The sequence below is a fragment of the Canis lupus genome, chromosome 3 (assembly GCF_003254725.2).
Source record: "Canis lupus dingo isolate Sandy chromosome 3, ASM325472v2, whole genome shotgun sequence".
Taxonomy (NCBI): domain Eukaryota; kingdom Metazoa; phylum Chordata; class Mammalia; order Carnivora; family Canidae; genus Canis; species Canis lupus.
The window spans coordinates 2,241,589-2,255,235 of record NC_064245.1 but is presented as its reverse complement, the minus strand read 5'-3'; the positions used below and the strand labels follow the sequence as shown (position 1 = coordinate 2,255,235).

Here is a 13,647-nt window from a genome sequence, read left to right as displayed (position 1 = left end):
TTCATATATTAAATGAAAACATTCGTGCCTTCCATAGTCCTACCAGCTTGAAGGTAATAGAGTCCCTGGATAAACAGAAATGTGGATACTCTGCCCATAAATTCTCAAAACATCTTTATGATGAGTATGATATTCATTTTTAAATATGGTAGTTTTTTGTTTTTACTAGGCATGTAAATGCTTTCCTTTCAGTAGATTACATTTCTTTTTAAAAAATTCTCTCCTCTGTCTTTTAAAGATCTCTTTCCTAGTACAGATACCCCCACTGGGACTGAAAGTGTATACAGTTTTAGAATCAGCAAATTCAGACCCACATTTAGCTGACTATGTCCTGTATAATGGTAATGTGAAAGATAAAGGAATTTTCAACATGAAGAATGTGAAAAGTCCTGAAGAAGATATAACTCTTGAGAACTCTTTTGTTAAACTTCGGTTTGGTCAGTCTGGGCTTATGGAGGTAAGTTCAGAATAGTTTTTCAAATTCTTGGCAGGCTTATCACTTTTATTATAATATATGCAGATTATGTATGCAGAGGGGGAAAAGTTGATGCAGATATTCTGGGAGAAAGGATGGATGAGCTCTATGTATCTGGTATCTGTGGTCCACTAGGACAATTTGCTCCTAACAGATCTGTCTGTGGGTGGTGCTGCTCCTGGAACTCTTATTACTGGTCCACTAGATAAATATAGTGGAAATGAGAAATGTTTGTGGAAACTCTGAAAGCACCATGACACAGTAAATGTATGCCTCTTGAATCTAATAGTAAAAAATTTGAGTGTATATTTGTATATAACTTTAACTTGAACTTTTCTAGTAATTCATTTTTATTATACTTCACATATTGGTCCGTACCTACTGGAAATAAAAAATAAACCTGCTTCTTTAGCACACAAAGTTTGGGAAGCACTGGTCTACACCTCTTAATTTGTGTCTCTTTCTTCCCTAATGAAGTATGTTCTTTTCGTTTCTGTTAAAGTTTTAAATTCTAAGTATAAAGTACAAAAGTATACTTTTAAGATTTTGGGTGTTCATCCTGGAATTGTGAATGTTAGAGGCTGAATATTAGCATTTTTCAGTCTATCCTGGATTTTTGTTTTTGTTTGTAACCGCCATGGACATGGAACCAGATGCAACATAATTAATATCTTAATAATGAGTTGCTTTTAAACATTTTTTGATTCTTAGGAAATGGTAAATAAAGAAGATGGTAAACATCATGAAGTAAAAGTGCAGTTTTCATGGTATGGAACCACTAGTAAAAAGGACAAAAGTGGTGCCTACCTCTTCTTACCTGATGGGGAAGCCAAGGTAAGTGCCAATGAGCTGAGCTTTCAATAAGCATTTATTGAAAGACTAATGAATTAAAAAATCAGTGCATCTTATCATTTTGTCATCTATTAGGAATAGATGAGTTGGTTCCACTGTTTTCCTTATTGGCATTTGGCAATTTGTACTTGAGTGTTACGTAAACAAATTATTTTTTATGGTTGGAATTCATTAAGATGCTACAATGAACAATTGCTCTCCATGAAAAGAAGCTAGATTTGATTTAGGATGCAGATGCTATTGTGGTGTTATATACATATGTGGCATGGCATATATAGAGACAAATTATCTAGCCATATGGGAAAAATAAATTGCCCACTGGGCCATTTTTCTCCTTAACTTTTAGCACTTGAAAAACAAAACAAAAAAAAAAAATGTTTTCTCTCTCCTTGCCTGTAAAGGTGTAATATATGCAAATTTTGGCACATTTTTGAAAATGCAGAAAACAGTAAAATTTACCAACTATTGCAAAGGCCATGCAAACCCCTGCCAACATTTTGATGTATTTTTTATTGTCTTTATTATGCATATCCCTTTCTCCCCCATTTTCAAGTCTTGTCTGAGTAAACTTAAACATATTATTTTTCATTGTGACAGTGCTCACAATCTGATAGTATGTTCTTTGAAAACAATTTTAATACATACTGTTGTGATGAAAAACTTATAGCTATAAGATGATTGAGATCTGAGGGTCCAATGTCTAACATGGTGACTATAGTTGATAACTCTGTATTATATAATTTGCTGGGAGAGTAGAACTTAAATGTTCTCACACACACAAAAATGTATATATATGCGGAAAAAAAGAATTTCTTATTGTTGGCATCTGTGGATTTTTTTCCCCAGTGCTTCACTACTGTAACATTGTGATAAGCTTTCTTCGTAGCATTCTTTTTATGCAGTGTTGATTATTTCCTGAGAATAACTTTCTAGAAGAGTCATTTTGTGTCAGTGGATGAGGCCTTTAAGACTTGATTTCTCTTTCTCCTCTAAGATGACTGCATAAATATTCACGCCCACCAGCGTTTTTGAGAATAGCTCTCTAATACACCACTCCAAGTACTGAGAATCAGCCATATCACAAGCTGTACCTATAATAATGGGTGAAAAAATATTTTACTGTTAAGATTTTGTGATTATTAGGGACGCTAAACTTTATACATTTATTTTTCTCTCCTCTATCTTTTGTGAGTTTCCTATGTAAGTTCTTTGACCATTTTTCTACTGGTATGACTTATGGATCTGTAAGCATTCTTTATGTATGGTAAAAAAATTAATCCTTTTTCCTATATGTTGGAAAATGTTCCATAAGTGTGTCATTCAATTTAATTATTTTATGTGTAGTAGTATTTTTTAAAATTTTTGTGTAGTCCTGTATTTTTATTCATTAGAGCCTCTTCCTTCACTTTTCTACTTACATAGGTTTTCTCCACTTGAAAATAAGTTTAAATATTCTCTATATTTTGTTGCCTAGAGACCTGTCTCCCACAAAAGTTACTTTTGTTTTACAATTTAGAAAAGCCCACTGACCAAAATCAAATGATAGATTTTGAAGAATAGCATTATTCACCTTAAGGAGTCTAGTTTTTTGTTGTTTGTTTTGATTTTTTTTTTTTTTTTTTTAATCAGTGAGGAATTAAAGGTAAACGACAGCTCATAGTAGCCATTCCAGGATGGGCAGTGGCTCCTAAGTATAAGCTGTATCAGTCTGGTCTCACTTAGATAGGAATTTGGTTTTTTGGTTTTTTTAAAAAGATTTTTATTTATTTATTTGAGAGCGCCAAAGAAGAGAGCACAAAGGGGGAGTGGCAGAGGAAGAGAGAGAAGCAGGCTCTGTGCTCAGTAGGGAGCCCTACGTGCAGCTCCATCCCAGGACCCCGGGATCATGACCTGAGCCAGAGGCAGGTGCTTACCCCACTGAGCTCCCCAGGCACCCCAGAAGTTTGGTTTTGATTGTGCTTAAACTAAAGAAGAAAAGTAGCTGTACTTACAGAATATTATGCATGGACAGTTGTGACTAATTTATTTAAAATTATTCTATCTTTAAATAGCTCTAATATTAAATAAAAAGACCAAGAAAATTATCATATGTTTATAAGGAGAAAATAAAAGACTATCAGGAAGGCAGCTGGGTGCGTCAGAAATGGGCAGGAGCCCAGAAATCCCTGTGCCAGCTTTCATCTTCTTCCCTTACTTTTTAGCTATATGGTAAAATTAGGTTCAAAAACTTGGGAAACTCTAACGCATTGTATTAATTTCAGAATATTTTTTCTAGAACCAGAGAATATGTACGGTAGGAAGAAAATTGCACGGTTCTGAAAATCCAGTGCTACCTAAGTAGTCCACGATGCAGGCCTAGCTTGTTGTGCCATTATTGAGCTTCTGCAGCCTGCAAAGCTTAAGAAACTATAATTCCTTGAAAAAAAAAATAAAAGAAAGAAAATAGAATTCTTCATAAATGCTTTCGGGGGCAGCCCAGGTGGCTCAGCGGTTTAGCGCCGCCGTCAGCCCTGGGGTGTGATCCTGGAGACCCGGGATCGAGTCCCACGTCGGGCTCCCTGCATGGAGCCTGCTTCTCTCTCTGCCTCTCTCTCTCTCTCTCTCTCTCTGTGTCTCTCATGAATAAATAAATACAATCTTTAAAAGAAAAAAAAATATTTAAAAAATAAATAAATAAATGCTTTCAGTTCGTTCCTGTGTCACAGAAGTTATGTTTTGTTCGTTTTTCTTGATACTAGATTCTAAATGACGAAACCTAAACCAGTGGTTGCCATAGTTTTTTCAAGTTTGTAAATTTGCTTTATATTCAGCTAGTTCTTTCTAGTAAAAGGGCAGTGTGTTTTATAGAGTAGTACACCTAACTGTGGTTAAACAGTGTCTCTGAATCCTGCTTTCTGTTTGCTTAGATGACTCCCCGTGGTCATCCTTGCCACCTGCCCTGACCCCTGAGCATTAGGGGGCCATGGTTATAATAAATGTTTGCCTGGGAAAGTGTCACTGCTGCAGAATGAATGGTATTTCTAATAAATAACGTAAGGACAACATAGAAGGGTTTTGACTAGAAATTTTTATAGCTGGGGGGAATGTTTGTAGATCATTTAGGACAGTCAAGTTGTAAACATTTTTATTTTCTATTTTCAACACTTTTGTCTAATGAAAAACCTTATATTCGATTTTTATAGCGTGTGCATATTCTGATACCTTGTAAGGTTTGGTTTTCACTTGAAATTACAAATATCAGGTGTTATATATTTGCCACTGTGGACATTATAATAAACATTTCTTGGAAAAGTTAAAAGCTGAAATTTTTTCCTAAAAATGTCATTTCCTCCTCAGCCTTATGTTTACACAACACTGCCCTTTGTCAGAGTGCAACACGGAAGGTTCTATTCGGACGTGACTTGCTTTTTTGAACACGTTACCCATAGAGTCCGGCTGTACAACATACAGGGTAAGAAAACAGAGAAGCACAGTTGTATAAAACACCTGTGTACCGGTTCTTGAGTTTTTTTGCGTGTCATTCCTAATAAATTAGCAATTGGTTTTTGAGCATGGTTTGCTTGCCATCATATTTACCGTGTGGTTTAAAAATCTAATACTACTTACCTTTTGATGATCAGAAATGGTAAAACATTTAACTCTACATATACATGTCCTTTTCTGTATCTTCTCTTACCTGTCATAATATTTGTGTTGGTCATGAGCTCACTAATTGGGATCTTTATTTCTAATATTTAAAAACAGCGTTTTGCCTTTTTTTCCCTTTTCTTTTAATTTTACAAAATCAAATACTGCTTTGGGTTAGTTAGTAGATCACCGTGTCAGAAATGCACTCACTCCCCACCCGCTAGGGCCTTCCTTAAATACGGAATGTATTACAATAGCAGGTATTACTGGAATTTAACTTTCTTTTAAGAGAAATGTTTATATCACAAGTTCTTTTTGTTTACGACTCTTTACCTGGTCGAGTGTAAAATCAGGTGATTGTTTATTGCTCTTCAACAGTGCTGAGCAGCATCTTTACCAGGCAAGTGGCAGTAGAGAGGCTTTTAATCTTTTTAGGGACTTAACCATGGACAGTGGCTCTTGTCCTTCCTTAGGGTTTGGGCGGAGCCGTGGTACCCAGACACTCTCAGAGTTGCACATTTATGTCAGTTGATGTTGAAAACATTCACTGTTTTTAGAATGGAGTATTTTTTCCACCCACAGATTTAGTCCTTGTAACCAGACCACTTACCTTGGTATCAACTCTCTTAGAAAAGGACCTCATAAAAATGCCACTTTAGATTTCTCTTTGCTGTAAGCTAGGCTGAAAAAGTTAGAAAAGGAAATACTGTTTCCCTGAATCTTTACACCAGTAGATAATAAAGCATTTTAAAACTAATGATAAACTGTATGGGCAGGCACTGTTTGCTTTTTTTTAGGTTTTGTGGGGAAGCGGAGGGTACGATGTTCAGGGAGTGTTCACTTGGCTGCCTACAAGAAAGTCTGTGGTTCTGAAGTGATCTTTTATTGAGTTTTCTAAAATCTCTAGTGAGTCAGAAACAATATTTTTGACCATCCCTTTCTCCTCTTACATAAGCCATTGTTCAACGTCCCTGAGAGCTCTAAAATTATACTTTGAGCTATCACCAGAGGTTTCATTTTATGGGTAAAAAGTACCGTCATCACGCAGGAGATGTGCTTTTCTGCTTCAAGATTTTCTTAAAAAAATCGTAACGGAATAGTTCTTCCTTGGGTACAACACGGTGCCCACTTTGGCCCAGCCCTGTGTCCTCACGCATGGCTCACCGCTGTTCATCGGCAGGTGTACTTAGGGGATGGGCCGTGTCACAGAGTTAACGCGGAAGCAGCCCACCAGAGAATTCCGACTTCTCAGTCAAACCTGTTTGCTTAATTGCTTTTGCTTTTGTTTAAATGAGTCTGTCACCATCGCAGCAGCTCCAGAGTTTTCGCAGGTTGTCCAGGGGATCCGGAGCTCATCACAGAGGATGGTTTCTGCAAATTAGAGGCCCCTCTTCTTCTGCTGTGACTGTAAGCTCAGTTTGCTGTCATATCCCGGTGGTGGATTTGGAAATTAATAGGCTCTGACTTGCCTGTGTGCTCATCCCAGCAAACATGCATTCATCAGACCTTAATGCCTTTCTTTTCTCCCCTGCTGAGCTGTCCAAATGCCCAGTGGCTGAGTAGTGGTCCCTTAGCGCCCCTGGTTCTGCTCCAAGATTTAACGGGCTCCCCACCCTCCAAGGCGACAGTGCCAGCCCTCACATTAGTCAGTTAAGAAATAGAAGTTGTTCTCAACTAGGCACTTAGAGTGTTAGCATCACGGAAGTAATAATAGAAAAATAAGGATGCAGACCTCACATCGCCTCTGGATGTCACAGTGGATGGAATCAACAGGCTGAAACCTTTGTGTTAGATTTTTGTAGCTTGAAAGCGGAAGGCTTCAGAAGTCGGTGGGAAGCGACAGAGAAATAGGTTAGGTGTAATGTGAAGTTAACTTAGAGTGCTTCTCCAGGTGAGTTTTGCTGTTCTTGCCTGGATTGAACGTGAAGCCAGCGTACGTAACGATTCGAAGCGACATAGCAATCTTGCTTTTCGCTCTCAGGCCCAGAGCATTTATTTATTTTTCCATTGTGGAATTGGTCAGTGGGGGAGGGAGGTACCAGTTCATCAGAAACCATACATCCTCCTGGGTTTGTATCCGAGCCCCTCTCAACAGTTCTCCCTCGTGGGAAAAAATAAGCCCAGTTGTGGAGGGAGAGCCTTTTCTCAGTGGCCTCTGTGACCTGCTTCTGTCCTTTTCTTTCACACCCCGTTGCGTGAAGCTCACGTTGTCTGGCTCCTGGCTTGTTGGGGTTTTAATAACATCACTGATCGAAACCTAAGGAAGAGATGGGAAGTCTTCAGGGTGTTTGGGTCGTGAGGAGCTCAGAGTGCCGGGAAAGGGTCTGGTTACGCTGCACCAAAGCAGCTATACTATGAAATACTTAAAAGCCTGGGGTGTTTTAAACTTTGGCCTCATGTAAACCAGGCATCTGGTGATCGATCAAAATAACATGGACAGGATGTGGCTTTGCGTCGTAGGTGTAAAGAAAACGGCAGCCAACTTCCATGCTGTTGTCGATCGGCTTGTGTTCAGTATTTCTTAAAATAACACAAATATCTACTTTGAATTTAACTTACGAAACTATCTTTGGATATATGCTAATTTTGCCCCCCTTTAAGCTGACCAGATGCAGTTGTTTGAATAGAGCCTGTTTGTTGTAAGTACCTCACTTATGAGCCAGAAAAAAATGGGGCTTGGGGAAGAGAAACTATTAATATTTTATGATGAGATACTATAATTGTATGAGGTGACTAAACCATTACTTATGCAAAAGATTTTATTACCTCTCAGCAACAAGGGTAAAGAAACAGAGTTGATATTATGGGTATCTGTCTTTATTGAATCTCTATGCTAAATCTTTCAAATTCAGTGTGTTTGAAGTATTCTTTTAAAAAACTAAAGTGATGCAAGCCCGATAAAATATTCTTAAATTCCTCAATCTCTGTTTTAGTTACTCTTTGACCATTTTCTACCCGAAGTAACCTTAGGCCCAAATTAGGCTTTGAGAGAAAACAAAATCAAGAACAGAAATCAACCAGCACTTCCCAAATTGTAAGAACTGTGTGGTCATCATTGATTTTGCAACAAACTGAGTTGGGAGGCGTGGGTTTAACCAACTTTAGTTTTCTCCCTTGGTGTTTTATATTTAAGTTTTCGTGTCTCCATTTGCGTTCTCTCCAGCTTCTGAAGATGGTAGGAGGTGCGGTTTAGAGTCCTCTCTTGACATCATTTAAGCTATTAAAAAACACACTGTGTTTCTTTTCATTATTGTTCAGACATTACATTCAAAAGGTTTCTAGAAATATTAAATAATATTTAATATTAAATATTAAATATTTAATATTAAATATTAAAGAGGAAATCTTGGTGCTCACTAATTTTAAAAGATCTACAAGATCAGAGGCATTTGAGAGATTTCTAATGAAACGTAATGCTTTGACTTATATCAGGTTAAATAAGAAATCCAATTTGCAGCACCCATAATTTAATGAAATGCCCTTTTGGAATTTTTTTTTTTTTCTTCCCCCAAAGGATATATTTAGTTTGTAGAAAATAATATTTTTCTGGAGGAAAAGGTGGGAGACGTGACGATTAATTTTTCTTCTACTGTAATCATCTTTCATTAAATTGAAGCTTTAAGTGTTACCAAACAGGCTACCTTTTTTTTTGTTGATCTTGAGTTGGAAGATGGAACGTAATACAAGCAGAAGCCCCTGCCACCCCCCTGTGTTGTATTTGATACTGTACCATCACAACGAGTACACACCTTGCAGTGACATAATGATCAGAAAGTGACATTTGCTAGCTGTGGCTTCATTTGTCTTCAGAGCTGTAATTATTAGGCTTTGCTGCCCTAGTTTTCTGACATCAACAGCTACTTTGAAGAATTAGGTTGCTATGGGTTACCAATGTGTCATGTACATTTTATCTAGCACAAGATTCAGGTTCCAGATCTGTTACCATACATACCTTCAAGCTTTTGTCCCCCCCAGGACTACGTTCTCCTAGGCAGGTGTTTGTGAGTGAATGAGTATGTGTATAAACCATGTTTTAGCCCTTAGGAGAAATATCTAAATGCAATACTTTTGCCTATTTTCCGCCACGTATTATGAAAGTACTGTCTGTAATAGATCTTGCTAAGAGAAAGCAAGTAGCCTGGAGGTAAAATGTAATGAACTGCCATCAAAAAGTATGGAAGAAAAGACTTTCCTTTGGCTAACATGACTGAATAATTTCCTTGCGTTGGGTATGGTTAGCATTCAAAAAGAGATTGCTTAGTTTTTCTCTGTTTTGAATATATAACATAATTGGATTCATAACGTGACCCTTGACTTTGAGAGAGTCAAAAATGAACTTCATCTAGTTAAACACAGAATCACATTGGGAATTAGAGATCTGAATCCTTAGTTGCACCTTGAAGCCAACCAGAGTGACCTTGAGTTTGCCCTTTAATTTCTTACAGACTCAGTTCCTTAAACTGTAGAAAGACAAAATGGTCAATTAGGTGTAACCATTAAGGAGTCTTCACAAAACCTAGTATCACATAAAGACTCTGTCATGCTTAACTCCTTGCTCCTGAATTATTCTAAGGATGCTTGAATCTGGGCCTTCCATCCCTGGAGTCCTCCTACTTGTAAACAAGGTCTCAGAGCTTCACTGAAGTTGTTTTTATTTCCATAAAAAGATTCATGAGGATATTAAAATGGTTTGCAATCAATCTCTCACTTTTTTTTCCCCCCAGGACTGTGTTCCATATTTAGTTTAAGAGTAAAAAGCATTAAGTAAGTTATGGCTAGGCAGACTTAGATAATTAAAACATTTTTGGAATACCATAATACGCAGTTGACTGCTAAGGATTTTTTTTTCCTGTTAATTGGAACTTTTAAAAATTGAAATAAGTAGCTATGTGTCGAATCTGATTATTCCCTACAGGCATGAAAGAGAAGGTTATTTTAAGGGACTATAAGCACATTCTGGGTACACAAATTCAGAACTCAGGTTATCTTGGGGGCTGTTTGACAGCAGCTGCTGTGTTGAAGGCATAGCTTCTTAGCAGGGAAGCATCATCCCCCACAAATAAGTGTTATACTAAACTCAGATGAAGGGCACAGGGATGGGAAATACAGGGGAAGTGTGATGGTGAAGAGCTTGGGCTCCAGAGTCAACGCACCTGCATGTCACTTCCAGCTGTCATCCCAGCTCCGCTGCTCACCAGCTGCTTGACCTTGTGGAGGTTATTTCCGCTCTATCCTTGGTTTCGCCATCCTTAGAAAGGTGACAATATCAGTCTACCTCATAGGAGTGTTGGAGGATTAACTGAGTTAATATATATAAAGCCTGGCACGTATGAAGTCTCGTGTCTCCTTAAGAGGATGTGTGGGCTTCGGGCACCTGGGTGGCTTAGGTGGATAGGTGTCAGACTTTTAATCTTAGGATCCAGAGGTCAAGCCCCACATTGGGCTCCACAGTGGGTGTGGCATCTACTTAAGAAAAAAAAAAGAGGATGTGCAGGCCAGATGAGTTAGACTTAAGTGTTAAAAAAAAAAAAGAAAGAAAAAGAAAGAAAGAAAGAAAGAAAGAAAAGAAAAGAAAAGAAAAGAAAAGAAAAGAAAAGAAAAGAAAAGAAAGTGGCCATTGAGGGTTGGGGGTATTATTAGGGAAGATTTGATAAAGGAAGTTGAGATGCTACATCTTCAAGAAATGTTACTTACGTAGGCAGAATGGAAAAGAACATTACAAAGCATGAAGGGTTCTTTCAATTAGACTCCTTTGTTCTACAAGAATTTGAAAAACTCTCTATTACATATACTTGAGTTGATATCTAGTTTTTCTTTATACATTTAAAAATTTGATGGGCAGCCCGGGTGGCTCAGCGGTTTAGTGCTGCCTTCAGCCCAGGGTGTGATCCTGGAGAACTGGGATCGAGTCCTACGTCGGGCTCCCTGCATGGAGCCTGCTTCTGCCTCTGCCTGTGTCTCTGCCTCTCTCTCTCTCTCTCTCTCTCTCTCTCTCTTCCATGAATAAATAAATAAAATCTTAAAAAAAAAAAAAAAAAGACTTGCACTAGCCATTTCTGAGGCTCTGACATGCTTTTCCCTTTAAAAAAAAACTTGCAAAGGATATTTTTTCTGGAATTAATAAATATTGACATTTTAAAATAAACATATCTAGTGAGTAGCAATTGGATTTCCAAATCATGCATTTTTAAAAAGGCCTGAATAAGATCTTTAACAGTCAAATTTCACATACTTATTTTTTCCCTTGAACTCCTATTTCTATTTTATCTTAATGTAATATTTTTATGTTTGAGAGTCTTGCTATTGATCAAACTTTCATTACCCTTTATGAAAGAAATATATATTATACGTATGTGTATATTAAGTTTAAAAATTCTGTCATTCTAAAAATAAGGATTAAATTTGTTCCGAATTGAGTTATAAAAGTTATTGTAGTATACCATGGAACCATTCTGATCATTTATTTCATGAACTTTAAGGGAAACCTTGCTCTCAATGGAAGAACCATATGTACCCTTTATATCTCTCTATGTTCATGTATCCATTAGTGAATGTCACTTAATTCTAGAACGAAATGGGTTTCAGCATCGATTCTTCTTAATTTCTGTTTTATAAATGTAAGGCAAAGAACGATGTTACCCTAAATAAGTAGGTGGGTATGGGAGGAGTTCTAAGGATGTCATTCAGTCCCTGGAACGCTTTGCGAGTCCTATGTCATAAATCACAAAGTAATCTGTTGTCAAACGTGAATTTCAATCTCTTATGTTTAATGGCCTACTTGCCTAACAACTTGATTAGATACACCTTCAATTTTGTTGAAAGCAAACAATAGAAAGTCAGGTGTTTTGGAAAAAAATTATTTGTTGCCCAGCCATTAAAGTCCAGCCAGACTCCAGTATTGCAGAGTATCTTTGCTCAGCGTCCCCTGGAGTTAGGATGACGGAGTGATAGGGTACTGCTTCCTTTTTGGTAAGATGGGAGGAGGAATGATAAAAGTGTGGGTTTTTTGTTTTTTGTTTGTTTTTTAAAGATTTTATTTATTCATGAGAGACAGAGAGAGGGGGCAGAGACACAGGCAGAGGGAGAAGCAGGCTCCATGCAGGGAGCCATACATGGGTCTCAATCCCGGGTCTCCAGGATCACGTCCTGGGCCGAAGGAGGTGCTAAACCACTGAGCCATCGGGCTGCCCTGTTTTTTGTTTTTGTTTTTGTTTTTAAAAAAGAACAACTGCTTGTCTCTGTGGTAAGATCAACTTGAGAAATGAGTCCATAGAATCAAAAAAGGAAGAACTGCTTACCTCGTGGCGGGATCAACTTGAGAACTGAGAGTCCACAGTCGGTCTGCAGGCACCTTGGACAGGAGCGGGTTTGGGAGAGCAGGAGGTAGGCGGGTTCGGAGGGGCCGTCGGTGTGGGGGCTGCGCGGACAGAGCACCGTGGTTCTCCGGCCTCCTTCCCTCGCTGGGACTGTGGGGAAGGAGACCGGGAAGCTTCGGTGTCGTGAGCTCTTGATCCACTTCCTGTGGGAGTGCCCTAGTTAGATCTTACCTGTTTGAGATTTAAATGTTACTGATGTAGATGTTGTGTTCCCTCCAAGACAGAGCTTCCAAAAACCAAAAACATGTCGTTTCTTAAAATCAGTGTTTATTAGGAAAAAAAAAGAAAAAGCTTCTAGTTTTATTTTTTTTTTCTATTATTAAGTCTTCAAGTATATTGTAGTTACCTGGTGTCATCTTTAACCAAAATTTGCATTCCATGGAATCAAAATGATACACCTTTCCTATCGTGCCTTTACTTCCGTGTCATTTTGAGAATTACTGAAATGAAAAGCCTAAAGGACGTAGACGAGTGCCCAGCTCATAATAAGTTGATCAGTAAGTCGTAGTAGTTATTTATCTAGTGCTTTAGAAATAAAACAATAACAGCACATCATCGTTTTCTTAAATTCAAGACTTGGAATGAAATTTACTCAAATTTGTATTCATGGAAGCAGATGTTAAGGTTTTCACTTGTGGAGAAATAATCAATGTGAACATTTACAGACCCGGAAATCAGCAAGCACCTCGGGGGATAAATTAGGTCGTACAAGGGACAGGTAAGTTGAATGAGTCAATATGGAGAAAAAGGTCATCCAGTCGTGGTAGTTATTACCGTTTTTATTCTTGGCACTTTCAGATGTGAGTAGTTTTTGAAAATGATAATATTTGCTTTTTAGAAATATCCTCTCCATATTGACTTACTAAATTTATCACTGTTGCAAGAATTGTCATTACAGTTTACGTGTTGAGTGAAGTGGTGTGTACTAGTTCATAGCCCCAAATGTCAGCTCCCATTCATTGGAGACGTTGTCGTGAAAGTAAATACATAAAGGGAAGCTATTTTTATATTTCTTTTTTTTTTAATTATTTTATTTATTCATGAGAGACATAGAGGGGCAGACACAGGCAGAGGGGGAAGCGGGCTCCATGCAGGGAGCCCGACTCAGGACTCGATTCCAGGACCCTGGGGTCATGACCTAAGCTGAAGGCAGCTGCTCAACTGCTGAGCCACCCAGGAGTCCCTCTGATAATTTAAATACAGAACAAAATACTCCCTAAATTGAAGGGATACTACTTAGAATTACAAGCCCTGGTTTTTCAGGACAGGTTTTTTTTTGCTGTTGTTCACTATTTATTGTTAACAATGGTTGTTACC

General features: G+C 37.9%; 1 protein-coding gene across 1 annotated transcript in view; it reads left to right on the top strand.

Annotated features, from left to right (window-relative positions):
• MAN2A1 (mannosidase alpha class 2A member 1) overlaps positions 1–13,647 on the top strand; it is a 161,947-nt gene that overhangs the window by 120,380 nt on the left and 27,920 nt on the right. Inside the window, exons 14-16 of the mRNA XM_025438203.3 lie at positions 239–457; positions 1,187–1,309; positions 4,664–4,778. Coding sequence (XP_025293988.1) covers positions 239–457; positions 1,187–1,309; positions 4,664–4,778 — 457 coding nt within the window. The remainder of the gene's footprint in view (positions 1–238; positions 458–1,186; positions 1,310–4,663; positions 4,779–13,647) is intronic.